Source organism: Oncorhynchus gorbuscha, linkage group LG13 (genome assembly GCF_021184085.1).
Source record: "Oncorhynchus gorbuscha isolate QuinsamMale2020 ecotype Even-year linkage group LG13, OgorEven_v1.0, whole genome shotgun sequence".
In the NCBI taxonomy this organism is placed as follows: domain Eukaryota; kingdom Metazoa; phylum Chordata; class Actinopteri; order Salmoniformes; family Salmonidae; genus Oncorhynchus; species Oncorhynchus gorbuscha.
In genome coordinates this window covers 36,416,075-36,436,336 of record NC_060185.1, presented here as the reverse complement: position 1 = coordinate 36,436,336, position 20,262 = coordinate 36,416,075, and the positions used below count along the sequence as shown (strand labels likewise).

General features: G+C 45.1%; 1 protein-coding gene across 1 annotated transcript in view; it reads right to left on the bottom strand.

The window, feature by feature from the left end:
* LOC123993944 (T-box transcription factor TBX4-like) overlaps nucleotides 1-18,616 on the bottom strand; it is a 40,564-nt gene extending 21,948 nt beyond the window's left edge. The window contains exons 1-3 of the mRNA XM_046296424.1: nucleotides 18,239-18,616; nucleotides 13,571-13,716; nucleotides 12,776-12,870 (exon numbers count right to left, since the gene is read on the bottom strand). Of these exons, the coding sequence (XP_046152380.1) occupies nucleotides 12,776-12,870; nucleotides 13,571-13,714 (239 nt within the window). The 5' untranslated portion in view covers nucleotides 13,715-13,716; nucleotides 18,239-18,616. The remainder of the gene's footprint in view (nucleotides 1-12,775; nucleotides 12,871-13,570; nucleotides 13,717-18,238) is intronic.
* Between the last annotated feature and the right edge of the window lie 1,646 nt (nucleotides 18,617-20,262).

The window sequence follows — 20,262 nt, the reverse complement described above, 5'->3', positions numbered from 1 at the left end:
ATTTTTGAATCTACCAATTGGTGCTGACACATAGAAAAATATGCATATATTTAGATGGCTTCTCTTTCTTTCCTAATATTCTGAACCCGTTATTTATTCAACCTTAAAATGACTAACACATCTACGGCCACATGTTGAGGTTGTCTTCTTTTGTCATCATAGAAGCATGTTCAAGACAGCACACAAAGGTCGCAGGTCGGTGGAGAGCTTCACAATTGCTATAATAATCTGTGCAGAATCTCAAATAGCATTGATCCCCTACACTATGTACTTTTGATGTAATCTCAACTACAATCCATGTAATTTGGTTGTGCTATTAGATGAAGCACAGTGATAACACATTAAGTTTGTATATGAATACAAAATATCTGATATTGTATTCCCATTTGAACTTTACTGTGCTTTTAGATGGTTGAAAGCATAGTGATAACACATCAGTTATTCAACAGACTTCTGGCTGTCTTTATGAGTGGGGGGATAAAGGTTGAAATCTCATTGATCAACGTTTCAATCAAATTTCCAGGTTAAAATGACATGGTGTTTGTTCCCAGTGGGATGTTCTTAGAACTCACATGATGGTTTTTGAGAGTGCAGCGGCAGCAGCGCCATAAAAAGACAAGTGTAGGAACGCTGTGAGTGTAGCTCTCTGCTCTCAGCCATCTCAGAGAGAGAGGGAGACTCAGGAATGATAGACAGAATATGCTAATATAGCAGACAAGGCCATAAAACACATGAATGGCGCTACCTTCCGTGACCTCTTCCCTGAGAAACGGCTCTCTTTTTCATCACATCTGTGTCAAAGCAAAAAGTTGCAAAGGGATCTGCAGCACCCCTTATAAACCCCTAAGTGCTTTTTAATGGTGGCCCGGATCAGACAGCAGTTTTTACATCTGACTTGTCATCGTACTGCATCACCCCCTGAGAGAATGGTCGGTCAAAGGGTCTGTACTCCAGTACAGTTGACCTGCTGCATCCCATATCCCCTGGCAACAGGTTTAGAATAGAAGAGTGTGAGACACACTTGTGAAAGGCTGACGGTGACATGCTCTCTGAACAGATGAGTGTAAGAGTGAGCAGATAGCTGGGGCCACCTAAGCAGACCAAGCAAAAGGATCTGGGTGCATCAAAAGTAGTGCACTATATAAGGAACGGGGTGACATTTGGGACCCAGCCTCTATCTGCTGCTAACGCACAATGCTTCAAAGGACCCATCCCAGATCTTTCTGGCCTGACAGGAGCCCTTACTAATGCCTTGTTCATGGATCACAAATACTCAACCCATCCTGTACGGTAGAGGGCATTCAAGGCAGGTAATCTCCCTCTGTCTCTCTCTCTCAGGCTCCAAATTGAATCAGTGTGGAGATCAGTCCTGGTGTCATGCTCACAGAAAGACATTTTAATCTGAGGGGAACTTCCAAAACAGACCTGCAGCTCATCCCAGCCCCACTCACACCCTCCAACCAGGCCCATATTGAGGCCTGTATCAAAAGATCAGGAGGTCTCTAGGAGGATATAAGGCTATTTCTATGTAACTCAGCCTGACATTATTGCTGATGGCTTTTCAGCACATCCATAAGAATGATTCAATTTTCTGACAAAGACATGACTCATGAGTTGAAATAGTGGTGTATAGTTACGGTGGAAACCGTGTTCGATTGGGCCTCTGAGTCCATTACCACGACGGGGTCCACAGCATAGCTCAGCGAGGGGGCCCACACTGAATCACTTAGCATTGCTAATGGCTAATCGAGGACCTCGATGGCTCAGCCACCTCAGCCCTGCCTGATGACAGATGCTGTGGTTTCCATGGCAAAGCTGCCAAACAGCCATGAAGAAATATCTAAGCTTTACTGCCCGTCCCCTTGAGGTGCAGGACTTTACTCTAAAGCACGCCTTTGTGTCATCAAAAACGGAATATGACAATGATGAACAACGGAAAGGGATGCGTTATTAGAGCGAGTGCCTGTCAAAACAAGGTCAAACAAGTCAGGACAAGTTGATTGCCACATTTTCCCAAGGCATGTGTTTTCTGTGAACATGCGTGCCTGAGAGAGTGTTTGTGTGTGTAGAGGACTGGAGAGAATGAGAAATGGAGATGGAGAATGTGTGTGATATCAGTGTCAGTGTGTGGGTGTGTGTTTGTGTGGTGTGTGCCAGCTGTTTCTTTCCTAGCAGCCCAGCACTATGAGTCTCCCTGCCTCCTAGGCCCTCCAGTCAAGGGATCTATCCAGGCTGTTCCCAAATAGAACCCTATTCCATTTATAATGTGCTACTTTTGACCAAGGCCCATAGAGCTCTGGTCAAATCTAGTGCACTATACAGGGAATAGGGTGCCATTTGGGACTCCCACCCAGTCTCTGGGAACATCCAACACTGAGGGAGATCAAAAGGAGCGGCAGGGGGATGATGGAGTGCTCCAGGCCACCGCTAGACGCCGCTGAAAGCGGGCCCCGTGGTCCTCTTATCACCCCTCTGCCACCGCTCCCACTGACTGGCTGTGTACAGACAGAGAGAGAGGAGAGAATGAGCACTGTGCCTATAGAAAGAGAGAGAGAGGGGAGAGTTGGAGCACTGCCTAGGTACGTTGAAGAGTAAGAATTAAGACTGGGATTGCTGCACTCACAATAACAAACTACATCTACGTTCCTCAGTAAGGAGTTCACTGACTGCACTGTAAGAGGCTGAAGGGCCAAGCTGCACTGTAAGAGACTAAAGGGCCAAGCTGCACTGTAAGAGGCTGAAGGGCCAAGCTGCACTGTAAGAGGCTGAAGGGTCAAGCTACACTGTAAGAGGCTGAAGGGCAAAGCTACACTGTAAGAGGCTGAAGGGTCAAGCTGCACTGTAAGAGGCTGAAGGGCCAAGCTGCACTATAAGAGGCTGAAGGGTCAAGCTGCACTGTAAGAGGCTGAATGGCCAAGCTGCACTGTAAGAGGCTCAATGGCCATGCTGCACTGTAAGAGGCTGAATGGCCAAGCTACACTGTAAGAGGCTGAATGGCCAAGCAGCGCTGTAAGAGGCTGAATGGCGAAGCTGCACTGTAAGAGGCTGAAGGGTCAAGCTACACTGTAAGAGGCTGAAGGGCCAAGCTGCACTGTAAGAGGCTGAAGGGTCAAGCTACACTGTAAGAGGCTGAAGGGTCAAGCTGCACTGTAAGAGGCTGAAGGGTCAAGCTGCACTGTAAGAGGCTGAAGGGTCAAGCTGCACTGTAAGAGGCTGAAGGGTCAAGCTACACTGTAAGAGGCTGAAGGGTCAAACTGCACTGTAAGAGGCTGAATGGTTAAGCTACACTGTAAGAGGCTAAAGGGTCAAGCTGCACTGTAAGAGGCTGAAGGGCCAAGCTGCACTGTAAGAAGCTGAAGGGTCAAGCTGCACTGTAAGAGGCTGAAGGGTTAAGCTGCACTGTCTGGCAGACATATCAGTGTGGATGACGGATCACCACCTCAAGCTGAACCTCGGCAAGACGGAGCTGCTCTTCCTCCCGGGGAAGGACTGCCCGTTCCATGATCTCGCCATCACGGTTGACAACTCCATTGTGTCCTCCTCCCAGAGCGCCAAGAACCTTGGCGTGATCCTGGACAACACCCTGTCGTTCTCAACCAACATCAAGGCGGTGGCCCGTTCCTGTAGGTTCATGCTCTACAACATCCGCAGAGTACGACCCTGCCTCACACAGGAAGCGGCGCAGGTCCTAATCCAGGCACTTGTCATCTCCCGTCTGGATTACTGCAACTCGCTGTTGGCTGGGCTCCCTGCCTGTGCCATTAAACCCCTTCAACTCATCCAGAACGCCGCAGCCCGTCTGGTGTTCAACCTTCCCAAGTTCTCTCACGTCACCCCGCTCCTCCGTTCTCTCCACTGGCTTCCAGTTGAAGCTCGCATCCGCTACAAGACCATGGTGCTTGCCTACGGAGCTGTGAGGGGAACGGCACCTCAGTACCTCCAGGCTCTGATCAGGCCCTACACCCAAACAAGGGCACTGCGTTCATCCACCTCTGGCCTGCTCGCCTCCCTACCACTGAGGAAGTACAGCTCCCGCTCAGCCCAGTCAAAACTGTTCGCTGCCCTGGCCCCCAATGGTGGAACAAACTCCCTCACGACGCCAGGACAGCGGAGTCAATCACCACCTTCCGGAGACACCTGAAACCCCACCTCTTTAAGGAATACCTAGGATAGGATAAGTAATCCCTCTCACCCCCCCTTAAGTTTTAGATGCACTATTGTAAAGTGACTGTTCCACTGGATGTCATAGGGTGAATGCACCAATTTGTAAGTCGCTCTGGATAAAAGCGTCTGCTAAATGACTTAAATGTAAATGTAAGAGGCTGAAGGGCCAAGCTGCACTGTAAGAGACTAAAGGGTCAAGCTGCACTGTAAGAGGCTGAAGGGCCAAGCTGCACTATAAGAGGCTGAAGGGTCAAGCTGCACTGTAAGAGGCTGAATGGCCAAGCTGCACTGTAAGAGGCTGAAGGGTCAAGCTACACTGTAAGAGGCTGAAGGGTCAAGCTGCACTGTAAGAGGCTGAAGGGTCAAGCTGCACTGTAAGAGGCTGAAGGGTCAAGCTGCACTGTAAGAGGCTGAAGGGTCAAGCTACACTGTAAGAGGCTGAAGGGTCAAGCTGCACTGTAAGAGGCTGAATGGTCAAGCTACACTGTAAGAGGCTGAAGGGTCAAGCTGCACTGTAAGAGGCTGAAGGGCCAAGCTGCACTGTAAGAAGCTGAAGGGTCAAGCTGCACTGTAAGAGGCTGAAGGGTCAAGCTGCACTGTAAGAGGCTGAAGGGTCAAGCTACACTGTAAGAGGCTGAAGGGTCAAGCTGCACTGTAAGAGGCTGAATGGTCAAGCTACACTGTAAGAGGCTGAAGGGTCAAGCTGCACTGTAAGAGGCTGAAGGGCCAAGCTGCACTGTAAGAAGCTGAAGGGTCAAGCTGCACTGTAAGAGGCTGAAGCGTCAAGCTACACTGTAAGAGGCCTAAGGGTCAAGCTACACTGTAAGAGGCTGAAGGGTCAAGCTACACTGTAAGAGGCTGAAGGTGTCATGCAGGTGAAAGAGGACCCAAAAGCGACTTAACAGAAACAGAGTTTATTAAGTCCAAAACGGAATAACAGAAATCCTCTAGACTTGTAGAGGGGAAACAACTGGAGAAGCGGCCACAGACTGCAGGTCGCTTCGGGTAGGCGCAGGCCGTAGTCGACAGAGACACCTGCTCACACGCAGCATCTGATGAAGGCAAAAAACACGACAGGACAGGGCGATACACAATCACGGCAAAAACACGACAGGACAGGGCGAAACGCAATCACAGCATGGTGAATACAATACAAGGAACCGACGGGACAGGAACGGATCACAAAGGAATAAATAGGGACTCTAATCAGGGGAAAGGATCGGGAACAGGTGTGGGAAGACTAAATGATGATTAGGGGAATAGGAACAGCTGGGAGCAGGAACGGAACGATAGAGAGAAGAGAGAGCGAGAGAGTGAGAGAGGGAGGAGGAGAGAGAGGGATAGAAGGAGGGAAAGAACCAAATAAGACCAGCAGAGGGAAACGAATAGCATGGGGAGCACAGGGACAAGACATGATAATAAATGACAAACATGACAGTACCCCCCCACTCACCGAGCGCCTCCTGGCGCACTCGAGGAGGAATCCTGGCGGCAACGGAGGAAATCATCGATGAGTGAACGGTCCAGCACGTCCCGAGACGGAACCCAACTCCTCTCCTCAGGACCGTAACCCTCCCAATCCACTAGGTATTGGTGACCCCGTCCCCGAGAACGCATGTCCATGATCTTATGTACCTTGTAAATAGGTGCGCTCTCGACAAGGACGGGAGGGGGAGGGAAGACGAACGGGGTGCGAAGAAAGGGCTTAACACAGGAGACATGGAAGACAGGATGGACGCGACGAAGATGTCGCGGAAGAAGCAGTCGCACAGCGACAGGATTGACGACCTGGGAGACACGGAACGGACCAATGAACCGCGGAGTCAACTTACGAGAAGCTGTCGTAAGAGGAAGGTTGCGAGTGGAAAGCCACACTCTCTGGCCGCAACAATACCTTGGACTCTTAATCCTGCGTTTATTGGCGGCTCTCACCGTCTGTGCCCTGTAACGGCAAAGTGCAGACCTCACCCTCCTCCAGGTGCGCTCACAACGTTGGACAAACGCTTGAGCGGAGGGAACGCTGGACTCGGCAAGCTGGGATGAGAACAGAGGAGGCTGGTAACCCAGACTACTCTGAAACGGAGATAACCCGGTAGCAGACGAAGGAAGCGAATTGTGAGCGTATTCTGCCCAGGGGAGCTGTTCTGCCCAAGACGCAGGGTTTCTGAAAGAAAGGCTGCGTAGTATGCGACCAATCGTCTGATTGGCCCTCTCTGCTTGACCGTTAGACTGGGGATGAAACCCGGAAGAGAGACTGACGGACGCACCAATCAAACGACAGAACTCCCTCCAAAACTGTGACGTGAATTGCGGGCCTCTGTCTGAAACGGCGTCTAACGGGAGGCCATGAATTCTGAATACATTCTCAATAATGATTTGTGCCGTCTCCTTAGCGGAAGGAAGTTTAGCGAGGGGAATGAAATGTGCCGCCTTAGAGAACCTATCGACAACCGTCAGAATCACAGTCTTCCCCGCAGACAAAGGCAGACCGGTAATGAAGTCTAAGGCAATGTGAGACCATGGTCGAGAAGGAATGGGGAGCGGTCTGAGACGACCGGCAGGAGGAGAGTTACCCGACTTAGTCTGCGCGCAGTCCGAACAAGCAGCCACGAAACGGCGCGTGTCACGCTCCTGAGTCGGCCACCAAAAGCGCTGGCGAATAGACGCAAGAGTGCCTCGAACACCGGGATGACCAGCTAACTTGGCAGAGTGAGCCCACTGAAGAACAGCCAGACGAGTGGAAACAGGAACGAAAAGGAGGTTACTAGGACAAGCGCGGCGACGCAGTGTGCGTGAGTGCTTGCTTAACCTGTCTTTCAATTCCCCAGACTGTTAACCCGACAACACGCCCATAAGGAAGAATCCCCTCGGGATCAGTAGAAGCCACAGAAGAACTAAACAGACGGGATAAGGCATCAGGCTTGGTGTTCTTGCTACCCGGACGGTAAGAAATCACAAACTCGAAACGAGCGAAAAACAACGCCCAACGAGCTTGACGGGCATTAAGTCGTTTGGCAGAACGGATGTACTCAAGGTTCTTATGGTCTGTCCAAACGACAAAAGGAACGGTCGCCCCCTCAACCACTGTCGCCATTCGCCTAGGGCTAGCGGATGGCGAGCAGTTCACGGTTACCCACATCATAGTTGCGCTCAGATGGCGACAGGCGATGAGAAAAATAAGCGCAAGGATGAACCTTATCGTCAGACTGGAAGCGCTGGGATAGGATGGCTCCCACGCCTACCTCTGAAGCGTCAACCTCGACAATGAATTGTCTAGTGACGTCAGGAGTAACGAGGATAGGAGCGGACGTAAAACGTTCTTTTAGAAGATCAAAAGCTCCTGGGCGGAACCGGACCACTTAAAACACGTCTTGACAGAAGTAAGAGCTGTGAGAGGGGCAGCAACTTGACCGAAATTACGAATGAAACGCCGATAGAAATTAGCGAAACCTAAAAGCGCTGCAACTCGACACGTGACCTTGGAACGGGCCAATCACTGACAGCTTGGACCTTAGCGGAATCCATCTGAATGCCTTCAGCGGAAATAACGGAACCGAGAAAAGTAACGGAGGAGACATGAAAAGAGCACTTCTCAGCCTTTACGTAGAGACAATTCTCTAAAAGGCGCTGTAGAACACGTCGAACGTGCTGAACATGAATCTCGAGTGACGGAGAAAAAATCAGGATATCGTCAAGATAGACAAAAACAAAAATGTTCAGCATGTCTCTCAGAACATCATTAACTAATGCCTGAAAAACAGCTGGCGCATTGGCGAGACCGAACGGCAGAACCCGGTACTCAAAATGCCCTAACGGAGTGTTAAACGCCGTTTTCCACTCGTCCCCCTCTCTGATGCGCACGAGATGGTAAGCGTTACGAAGGTCCAACTTAGTAAAGCACCTGGCTCCCTGCAGAATCTCGAAGGCTGATGACATAAGGGGAAGCGGATAACGATTCTTAACCGTTATGTCATTCAGCCCTCGATAATCCACGCAGGGGCGCAGAGTACCGTCCTTCTTCTTAACAAAAAAGAACCCCGCCCCGGCCGGAGAAGAAGAAGGCACTATGGTACCGGCGTCAAGAGACACAGACAAATAATCCTCGAGAGCCTTACGTTCGGGAGCCGACAGAGAGTATAGTCTACCTCGAGGAGGAGTGGTCCCCGGAAGGAGATCAATACTACAATCATACGACCGGTGAGGAGGAAGGGAGTTGGCTCGGGACCGACTGAAGACCGTGCGCAGATCATGATATTCCTCCGGCACTCCTGTCAAATCGCCAGGTTCCTCCTGAGAAGTAGGGACAGAAGAAACGGGAGGGATGGCAGACATTAAACACTTCACATGACAAGAAACGTTCCAGGATAGGATAGAATTACTAGACCAATTAATAGAAGGATTATGACATACAAGCCAGGGATGACCCAAAACAACAGGTGTAAACGGTGAACGGAAAATCAAAAAGAAATAGTCTCACTGTGGTTACCAGATACTGTGAGAGTTAAAGGTAGTGTCTCAAATTTGATACTGGGAAGATGACTACCATCTAAGGCAAACATGGGCGTAGGCCTGTCTAACGGTCTGAAAGGAATGTTATGTTTCCGAGCCCATGCTTCGTCCATGAAACAACCCTCAGCCCCAGAGTCAATCAAAGCACTGCATGTAGCACCCGAACCGGTCCAGCGTAGATGGACCGACATAGTAGTACAAGATCTAGATGAAGGGACCTGAGTAGTAGCGCTCACCAGTAGCCCTCCGCTTACTGATGGGCTCTGGCCTCTTACTGGACATGAATTAACAAAATGTCCAGCAACTCCGCAATAGAGGCACAGGCGGTTGGTGATCCTCCATTCCCTCTCCTTATTCGAGATGCGAATCCCTCCCAGCTGCATGGGCTCAGTCTCAAAGCCAGAGGAGGGAGATGGTTGCGATGCGGAGCAGGGAAACACCGTTGATGCGAGCTCTCTTCCACGAGCCCGGTGACGAAGATCTACCCGTCGTTCTATGCGGATGGCGAGAGCAATCAAAGAATCCACATCTGATGGAACCTCCCGGGAGAGAATCTCATCCTTAACCACTGCGTGGAGTCCCTCCAGAAAACGAGCGAGCAGCGCCGGCTCGTTCCACTCACTAGAGGCAGCAAGAGTGCGAAACTCAATAGAATAATCCGTTATGGACCGTTCACCTTGGCATAAGGAAGCCAGGGCCCTAGAAGCCTCCCTACCAAAAACTGAACGGTCAAAAACCCGAATCATCTCCTCTTTAAAGTTCTGGAATTTGTTAGAGCAATCGGCCCTTGCCTCCCAGATAGCTGTGCCCCATTCTCGAGCCCGGCCAGTAAGGAGTGAAATGACGTAAGCAACCCGAGCTCTCTCTCTAGAGTATGTGTTGGGTTGGAGAGAGAACACAATCTCACACTGCGTGAGAAAGGAGCGACACTCAGTGGGCTGCCCGGAGTAGCAAGGTGGGTTATTAACCCTAGGTTCTGGAGGCTCGGCAGGCCAGGAAGTAACAGGTGGCACGAGACGTAGACTCTGGAACTGTCCAGAGAGGTCGGAAACCAGAGCGGCCAGGTTCTCCACGGCATGGCGAGCAGCAGACAATTCCTGCTCGTGTCTGCCGAGCATGGCTCCTTGGATCTCGACGGCAGTGTAACGAGCGTCTGTAGTCGCTGGGTCCATTCCTTGGTCGGTTCCTTCTGTCATGCAGGTGAAAGAGGACCCAAAAGCGACTTAACAGAAACAGAGTTTATTAAGTCCAAAACGGAATAACAGAAATCCTCTAGACTTGTAGAGGGGAAACAACTGGAGAAGCGGCCACAGACTGCAGGTCGCTTCGGGTAGGCGCAGGCCGTAGTCGACAGAGACACCTGCTCACACGCAGCATCTGATGAAGGCAAAAACACGACAGGACAGGGCGATACACAATCACGGCAAAAACACGACAGGACAGGGCGAAACGCAATCACAGCATGGTGAATACAATACAAGGAACCGACGGGACAGGAACGGATCACAAAGGAATAAATAGGGACTCTAATCAGGGGAAAGGATCGGGAACAGGTGTGGGAAGACTAAATGATGATTAGGGGAATAGGAACAGCTGGGAGCAGGAACGGAACGATAGAGAGAAGAGAGAGCGAGAGAGTGAGAGAGGGAGGAGGAGAGAGAGGGATAGAAGGAGGGAAAGAACCAAATAAGACCAGCAGAGGGAAACGAATAGCATGGGGAGCACAGGGACAAGACATGATAATAAATGACAAACATGACAGAAGGGTCAAGCTACACTGTAAGAGGCTGAAGGGTCAAGCTACACTGTAAGAGGCTGAAGGGCAAAGCTACACTGTAAGAGGCTGAAGGGTCAAGCTACACTGTAAGAGGCTGAAGGGTCAAGCTGCACTGTAAGAGGCTGAAGGGCAAAGCTACACTGTAAGAGGCTGAATGGCCAAGCTACACTGTAAGAGGCTGAAGGGTCAAGCTGCACTGTAAGAGGCTGAATGGCCAAGCTACACTGTAAGAGGCTGAAGGGTCAAGCTGCACTGTAAGAGGCTGAAGGGTCAAGCTGCACTGTAAGAGGCTGAAGGGTCAAGCTACACTGTAAGAGGCTAAAGGGTCAAGCTGCACTGTAAGAGGCTGAAGGGCCAAGCTGCACTGTAAGAGGCTGAAGGGTCAAGCTGCACTGTAAGAGGCTGAAGGGTCAAGCTACACTGTAAGAGGCTGAAGGGTCAAGCTGCACTGTAAGAGGCTGAAGGGCCAAGCTGCACTGTAAGAGGCTGAAGGGTCAAGCTGCACTGTAAGAGGCTGAAGGGTCAAGCTACACTGTAAGAGGCTGAAGGGTCAAGCTACACTGTAAGAGACTGAAGGGTCAAGCTGCACTGTAAGAGGCTGAAGGGTCAAGCTACACTGTAAGAGGCTGAAGGGCAAAGCTACACTGTAAGAGGCTGAAGGGTCAAGCTACACTGTAAGAGGCTGAAGGGTCAAGCTACACTGTAAGAGGCTGAAGGGTCAAGCGGCACTGTAATAGGCTGAAGGGCAAAGCTACCCTGTAAGAGGCTGAATGGCCAAGCTACACTGTAAGAGGCTGAAGAGTTAAGCTGCACTGTAAGAGGCTGAATGGCCAAGCTGCACTGTAAAGAGGCTGAATGGCCAAGCTACACTGTAAGAGGCTGAAGGGTCAAGCTACACTGTAAGAGGCTGAAGGGTCAAGCTGCACTGTGCCCCTTCCAAGGAGTGCTGACCGGACACTGCACAACCTCTATAGCATGTTGACCTCTCACTGTCATCCCTTACAAGAGAAAATGTTCCTGAGAACCTTCATTCATTCATTTATTAATTTACTCATTCACTCTTCAAGTACTGAGAGGGATTAAAACCTGCTAGCTCGTCAGATCCTTTAGCATCTAGCAGCTCCGAGCACTACTGCTTGATGCTCCTTCCAGATACTCTGAAAAAACTTGGTGTTGGAATAGATTGGCATTGAATTGTTTTGGCAGTCTCAGTTGCCAATTGAACAACAATATTTCTGTTAGAACATGCAGTGCAAAATGTCTAGCTCGAGCTGGTGTAGCAGTGAAGCGGCCTTGCTATGTTTACTCATAATTTTTACATAGAAATATACCTGTAAAAATTTCAGATTACAATTTTGGCCCCTACAGTTTTTGTTATCCTACCTACAACATTCCACAATGTTGTGGCCTACAACTGGTTTCATTTACAATCCATTTTTATGTTCAATAACATTTTATCTTCACATCAGTTCAGACAGAGTTCATTCTTAGAATTGTTGAATTACACACTGTAGCTGCTCCTGCTCCATTACCGAGCAACATAAACCTGGTGTGCGTCCCATATAGCAGCCTATTCATGCTCACCATCGGCTCGGGTCAAAAGTAGTGCACTATAAAGGTAACAGGGTGCCGTTTTGGACGCCGCCCTGCTCTTCTCTGGCTTCTCAGGCTGACTGACTGTATAAGCCTATTCAGTCAGTCAGGTTTTTCAGCTGAGCGCAGCTGGTGGAGATGCGTAGCTAAGCATCACTCTGAGGCCGGGTCCTTCAAAGGTTTTAAAGGATTCTCGGCACACTTTATCAGCTGGACAAGGTAAAGCCCATCTTTCACAGTTGATGTGGCATTAAAGAAAAATTGTGGTGACCTTTTACATTTTGGACTGGGAAAAAAGCCCCTGTGAGGAATGTAGGGTGGGCGGAGGTTGGTTAGAGAGAATCTAGTCATCTTCTGGTTAAAGTCCAGGTTAAGGGCCAGACTGTCTAATCCACAGGGCAGCATTAAATCTAACACACAGAGCAGAGCTGTGGGTTTGTGTTTTCAATTAGATGTTCACTGGGGCAGAAATGATGTCTCTTCATTTTCTCTACCTGCGACCCAGCGTGACATAACTGTAGCATGGTGTAATTGATTGCCTTAGCTCCAACAGATGGCCATAGCTACTCAAAATGGAGGTGCCATAATGACTACATTTTAACACTAATGAAAGCAGCTACTCAATTTGCAGAAGTAACACATATTTGTGGTGAATCTGAGATGAGTCTGGTACAGTCTACTAATATGGTATAGGCCATGTATTGCTGTGATATATGAACTGTAGGTACTCACCTGCCTGCTTTCGTTATGATCATCTCTGTTCCCGCCTCATGGAACTTCTTCCACAGCTCCCTCTCATGAAGAAGAACCTTGATGTTCTCAATATTCTAATAGAGAAAGGTAGAGACAGCCATGAGGGTTGGCAACCTGTTGTGGGTTTATAGACAACTCACATTATGAACGAACAACGGCTTCAGTTCAATACACAGGCTTACAATACATAGACATAGACCATAGACCATAGAATTACATATAGAACTTATATAGAACTTATATAGTAATGTAATAGGATATCTGTGACATAGAATTACTATAATACTAAAAATCCAACAGAGCATCTCTACAGATAATAACAGATTTACAATACACAGACTGACTCCAATACTAAACTGTCTCGTAAAATACTTAAATAACACATTCCCATGGAATGGACTGGACAAAATACAAAATACAGCACAATGTGTACCACAATGCACAAACACAATGTAACACACCTTCAAGATACATTATGCCATCTGCATTTTTAAGTTAAACCAGTTCATTCTCAATAAATCGTTCACAATTGATAGGGTGTCCACCTACTCTTCCCCGACAAGAAATAAAAACACCCACGACTTAATATGGCCAATTATTTTGTTAACAAGTCAACAACTTCCTTAATAATAGCTAAAATCATTGAAATTGAGAGCAAGGAAACATACCCATTTTGTCATTTCCAAGAATAGGAAACTTCTGAACATATAATACCTTTGCAGTTGTGTTTCTGGCTGTGTTGAGAGCCTACAATACCCATGATTACATGATTACCTGGTCTGGCTCATTGCCCTGGGAGATGCTGGGAGTTGTAGGCAGGCCCAGGTGAGTGGAGTCAGGGCTGAGGTCTGAGGGCCCTCCAGGCTGGACCCCAGTCACACTGTCATCCGTCACAGCTGAGGCCTTCTCCTGGAGCATCTCTATGAGACGAACACCAGCTTCAGTTCAATACACAGACTTACAATACATAGACCATAGAATTATTACATATAGAACTTATATAGAAGTTATATAGTAATGTAATAGGATATCTGTGACATAGAATTACTATAATACTCAAATAAAACAGAGCATCTCTACAGATAATAACAGACTTACAATACACAGACTGACTCCAATACTAAACGGTCTCGTAAAATACTTAAATAACACATTCCCATGGAATGGACTGGACAAAATACAAAATACACCACAATGTGTACCACAATGCACAAACACAATGTAACACACCTTCAAGATACAAAGATGAACCCTGCCCCTAAAAACATAGCCTAATATTTAATTTAGATATTATTTATTTGTTCAACTACTAATTGACAGGAAGTGCATTTACATAATGTACTTGTACAGTAATTGCTGTTCATTTTGTATTTCTACAATAATTATGTCTATTAATACTGTATGGAAATAAAACACATCTTACTGGAAAGCTGCTAATTAATTCAATATTTTCTAATGAACATCTGCAGAATGACCAATGGGAGAAACAAACGGAACTAAAGGGGACTCCATAAAAAATGTTTTATCAGACCATTAAATGTTGTCATCCCACACCTTGAATGATGTTCTTCAATGGAATTCCTATCTGTTTTAGAAAGAAAATCTGGTCTGGGTAAAAGACACGTCTACTTCAATTTGTGTCTGTTATTTACACGAGAAAAGTATATATTTTTAATGAATTACTATTTATATTGAACGATGAATCAAAAGTAAATTGTTTAAATGTTTGAACATTTCTGGTAGATACAATTATTTCAAATCAAACCTTACAAGGAAATTTCAAGGATGCAGAAGTCAATGCCTCATTCTTGCACTACAATAATACACACTTGAAGGTATGTATTCAACAACAAATATTTGCAATGAGAGAATAAAAAAATAAAAAAATAAACTGCATATTAATTCATTCAAGGCATGCTCTCTCATTGTGGGACATTTCTTGGAATAGATGTTTCAGTTCTTGGAAACCAGGTCACTGTTTCGTCCCCAAGCTACTAACCATTTTTAATAGAAATATTTGTTGAATTGTGTAGGCAAAGTCATTTCAAGGTGGATCACTGCAGCAAGGGCCATGTGCCATTGGGGGAATTTGGTTACAATGACCCAAATACTTTATGATGATGGGCCTTCATTCATGCAAAATAGATCTGATCTATGTTTGCAGAGAGGTCCCATGTGAGTTTCAAGGAGGAATCGTCTACTGTATACTGCACCCTCTGCTCTGCTCTCCCCTCATATGAAAAGATTGAATAGTAGCTAGCAAACTTGATTGTTCCTCACATAGAATTTGAATTACCGGACCCATTCAAGTGACGTTATTCCCACATATGACTACACTGTTGTGCTTATTAGGTCATCGTAAATACACAACTACTAAGTAATCATAAATATTCAAGCAACATTCTGGCCATAGAATTACAATTACTAAAGTCTGCGCTCTGTGATGGGTTTACCAGCGGCCATATTGAATATTTTTATTTCTGTTATAGCATCTCCATTTTGATTCTCTGACTTTTAGTTTGATGAATGAAATTACAATATTCCTAATATATATTTGCATATTAACACCGTAAATCATAAGAAACTCTAGACATAAGCTAATTACTCAGCCTGCATGCTTGGAGACCACGATATTAAGCACATGGGGTCAAGATTAATTTGTTCTTCAGAAGAGTTGGATTAAATATTTACTTTTCTAGCATACGGGGATAGTTTTATGTAACGGCTCCTAAACACTGTTCATTCCATTAGTCCAGATCACCAGCTAAGCTTCGTGCTCTCACAGCTCTAAACCCAGCTCAAAGACAAACATATTTTCATGAGAGACACAGACACACAGACAGCCTGGTATAGCCTCGTCTGCTCCATACAGTTCAGTTTCACAAGACCCTCTCCTCTCCCATAGCAACCATTCCCCCAGCCATTTTACCATACAGACTCAAACTGTAGGTCTACGTCCAAAATAGCACCCAATTCCCTATATAGTGCACTACTTTTGAACAGAGTCCTATGGGCCCTTGTCAAAAGTACTACACTATATGAGGAATAGGGTGCCATTTGCGACGCAGATATAAAGGTATACAGTGTACATTTCAGATAGTTTTTACACTCATCCCGGCCCTCCCTTAATCTCAGGCATGTAAACAATGTGAGTGCTCTCTCTCAGGATGAAAGAGAAGGGGCTCCAACTGTAAACCAACGCAGACATTTGCTAAAGCGAATAAAGATAAGGCGCGCTGCAAATCAGCCGTGGTACTTTTTTACCCTCCTGAACAGGGCCCTTTCACTTACCCTGTTTAACTAAACACACTGAGCTAGCCCTCTGTTTATATCTGTGTCACTCCCAGACATATAATCCACTAAACTATTCATGGCAGAGTGTGTGTGTGTGTGTGTGTGTGTGTGTGTGTGTGTGTGTGTGTGTGTGTGTGTGTGTGTGTGTGTGTGTGTGTGTGTGTGTGTGTGTGTGTGTGTGTGTGTGTGTGTGTGTGTGTGTGTGTGTGTGTGTGTGTGTGTGTGTGTGTGTGTGTGTGTGTGTGTGTGTGTGTGTGTGTGTGTGTGTGTGTGTGTGTGTGTGTGTCTTTGCCTGTATCTGTCAGTGTATCTGTGTCTGTGTTTTCGCCTCCCAGTTTGAAATGCATAGCCATGATGCATGATGCATGTTATTGAGACAGCTACCATAAATTCAAACCTGACCTACCATTTTGTGCGGCAGCCAGTCTCATGCATCTGGTGATGTGTTGCAGAGAGAGAGAGAGAGAGACAGAGAAAGAGCACCTTTATTGTTGTTGTATGTACGTCTCTGGCAGCTACTACTCAGCGATGTCAGTAGAATCACATCACGTAGCCTTGAGCTTGTTAGCACGCCATTTGTGCAGAATTATTTTGGATGTGAAACTGACCTATCACAACAAAAATGTAATGGTACCAAAGTAATAAGTGAGTATGGTGCTGTAATATCTCTAACCTGGAAAGCAGTTCTCTAATGTTCGATTCCCTCCACAAAAGTGAATACGGCCTATGTTTTAATCAGTTGTTTAGTTGACTGATTGGCTTCAAATGTCAGTATACTAATTAACAGAACATCTCAGGATGTAATGTTAAGAGTCAAATGAAAAATAAAATATGATTTTATTTATTGTAAATTTGTGTAATTGTTTATAGTCCACATTTTAGAGACATCCAACATAATTGTTTGAGTTATGTATTTAGGTATTTATTGAATGAAAAGGACATTATTTAGACTCCCATTTGTAGATTAAATTATTTTGTTGTATTTTGTGATCATATAATTCTAAAAGCATGTCCTAAAATCATCATCTGGCAGTCAGTCTGTATAAACTAATTAAATATATTATTATGAATATTAATGATAGTTTTATCATTATCATTATTCATCGTTAACTATTATAATAATGATACTAATAATAATATTTGTAACATTATTTAACTATTTTTCATCTTAAACAGAACAGATAGAATTGTTGTTTGTTTAACTTTTTATAACTTTTGAATTGAAAGTTGCTACACCAATTTTGGACTTAGAAATGAATACACCCATTGATTCTTGAAGAATATGACTTATAAATGCCTCATGAGCTAAGTTCAACTGTCATACCCCCATTAGAACCCAAAATAAAAGCTTGATTTAGTCCAATGATTGTAAACAACGTAATGTAAACAAACACTGTATAACATCAAAACATGGTTAAAACTATCATTTTACTATAATGGATGGTCAGTCCTTGCATCCATGGTTCTCATAGCTTTAATGTCAATAAGCTTTGAATACCATCACAGGGCCCTGAAACATGTATCAGACTGGTATTTTGGTGTTTTATATGACATTTAATGTCCTTTCTACACAGCATCTAGGCTACGATCCATAAAGAAACGTACAATCTCAGACAAGGGCTCTTGAAATTTTTTGAAAAATTGAGTAAATTATGTAACTACTGTTTTCATCAAATTTACAGTAACCTCAAAATTATATTGTGAAAATAAGAAGCATATAGCCTATAACTTCTTTGAGCATATGTGAAATGTAAAGAAATTGTGACTTTCCAATTGTACTATAGGCTACATGTTCATATCAGTTACAATTAATGTTTTAATAGACCGTGTGACCATAGACTGTTATACATCTCCATAATATCACCGCATCATACAACAACGGTTAAGGACACTGCTGTGGCTGTTATTGTTGAAATAGACTACAGATATAGCGTTGTCGCGTTCACCATCACTATCAAGGCAGTCAAATAACGCTGGAAAAAAGAAAGTAGAAAGTATATCCTAACACTAATCGCATTAAAGAAGCTGAGCCTATCCAACCAACTATGGCGTTTTCAGATTGACTCCATGCCTGAGCTTGTTTACAAAGCACAAAGCACCTAGATAGGCAGGTTACAATGAACATAGGAAATCATGTTATTATATTACCTCATGAAATATTATGAGCTCGAATCCATTTATTTTCCAAATGGTACTTTTCTGTCTTCACCAAGGAAATAGCAGGAAGTTACGTTCCATTGGGACGTAGTTAGGGAAAGTCGTCCAGCATCTCATCTTAATAGGCTTGCTTATCTTTCTCCGGCATAACGGTTCTCGAGTAAACTCCCGGACACGCGTGAGCGCCGGTGTTAACACTGACTTGGTGTGATTCAACTCTCGTGAACTGACTGTTGCCTACTCTGCGCGTGTGCAGTGCGATTTGAGCTAGAGAGAACGAACTTGGTGTGTGATGTTTTCTTGGAAACACAAAAAAGAATTTGCTCAATCCCTTGAATTGTTAAAAAACCGGGATGAGTGAATTATTTGACTCGTTCCCCCTCTCCCTTCCCTCTCTTCCACGCAGACCTGACGTCGATCCTCTAACGACGAGAATACCTTACAGCGCGATGCACTGCTCCTCTGGAGCCAGAATCTCTCCACCAACGACTATTGGACTAATACATGTTGTGTATGACATGAATACAACCTCATCTCCTCCCCCATCCCACAGGCTATTGGTTACATCATTAAAAATACTAATCCAATGATATAGACTATATAGCCTATAACTAGATGTAGCTGCAGAGTTTGTTAGGGCCTATGGGATATTATTATACATAATATAGTATAGGTTTCATTAATAAACAATTCAGATAATAATTAATAATTTGCCCGATAGGCCTTTTCTACTAAATAAAAAAAAATCAACAAACTCAAAAGAGCACAAATTGATAATTGAAGCATCTGCTCTGGGTCTTTGTCAATCAGGTGTCACTATGCAAACAGACATCTGAGGAACTGAGTTACCTGTGAGGTGAACCATGTCCAAATCAGGATTGTTGGGGTAACAGAGTCTCCTCTGTTCCAGTGTGAGGTCAAATGACCTCTGAGGGCCACAGTGGAGAGGAGTGGACTAGCCTACAACCAACCCATCCTCTGGTTCTGTTACGCTCTAGATTTGATTTCTTTACCATTATTTCGCACGCCATGTATTCCTATCAAAACAACAAATGACCTCTGAGGGCAACAGTGATGACGAGTGGACTAGCCTATAGCCTACCCATGATCTGGTTGAGTTATAGATGGTATTTCTGGACAGTTATTTCGCACGCTATGTTTTCCTTTCAAAACAGGGATAGGCGTCGAAGAATGACGCTAAAACGATCATACATTTTCAGGTGAAATATGGTTGTGGTTTTGGAATAAATGGGTCGAAGCACAAGGCCGAAAGACCAATAAATCAACAATAGAAGTTGGCGGGTCGGTTTGGTCGGGGAGAGTTTGACATATATCTACTGGTGACATGACCAAATGAACGAGAACAGCCTAAATGTCCTTCCAGCGACAGTTTGTCATTTTCAGCCCTTTCAATATTTCTCTGCCAAAATATGACTGGTGAGGAGGCATCGAATGATCAGACAGTGGTCATTTCTTGAGTCTGTTGAATGTTTGGACATGGGTGATGTATTGTATCGGTTAATGTCAGGTTTTAGAGACCTATTGATCGTTTGTTGGTTCAAAATATATATTTCCATATCCATTATAATTAACAAATGGCTTGATTTTGGTATCATTTTGAGAAAAATAAATTGCATCTAGGCTGACTGTATTTGTCAGTTTATTGAAATCATGTTTTTTAAAGTGAAAATCGGCTGCAATGTAACACGCTAGTTGCCTTTAATTTCTTTACTTTGTAGATGGGGTGATTTTCGTTTTATGTTCGTCCATTTAATTTATTAATTATTATTGTTTTACTAATAATAGTTGTAATGTTTCTTTATTGTAAACATAGAATACTACTAATAGCCTAATAATAGGGTACTAATCATAGGCTAATCTAATTGAATGGACACGTGCATTTTTTTTCGATAGGCCTGTCATCTTTATTATATGATATAATAATATTGACATTTCTTGTCAGGGAACAATCAAGCAGAATAGTCCGTTTTCTATGGTTTTCCATCCCATATTGC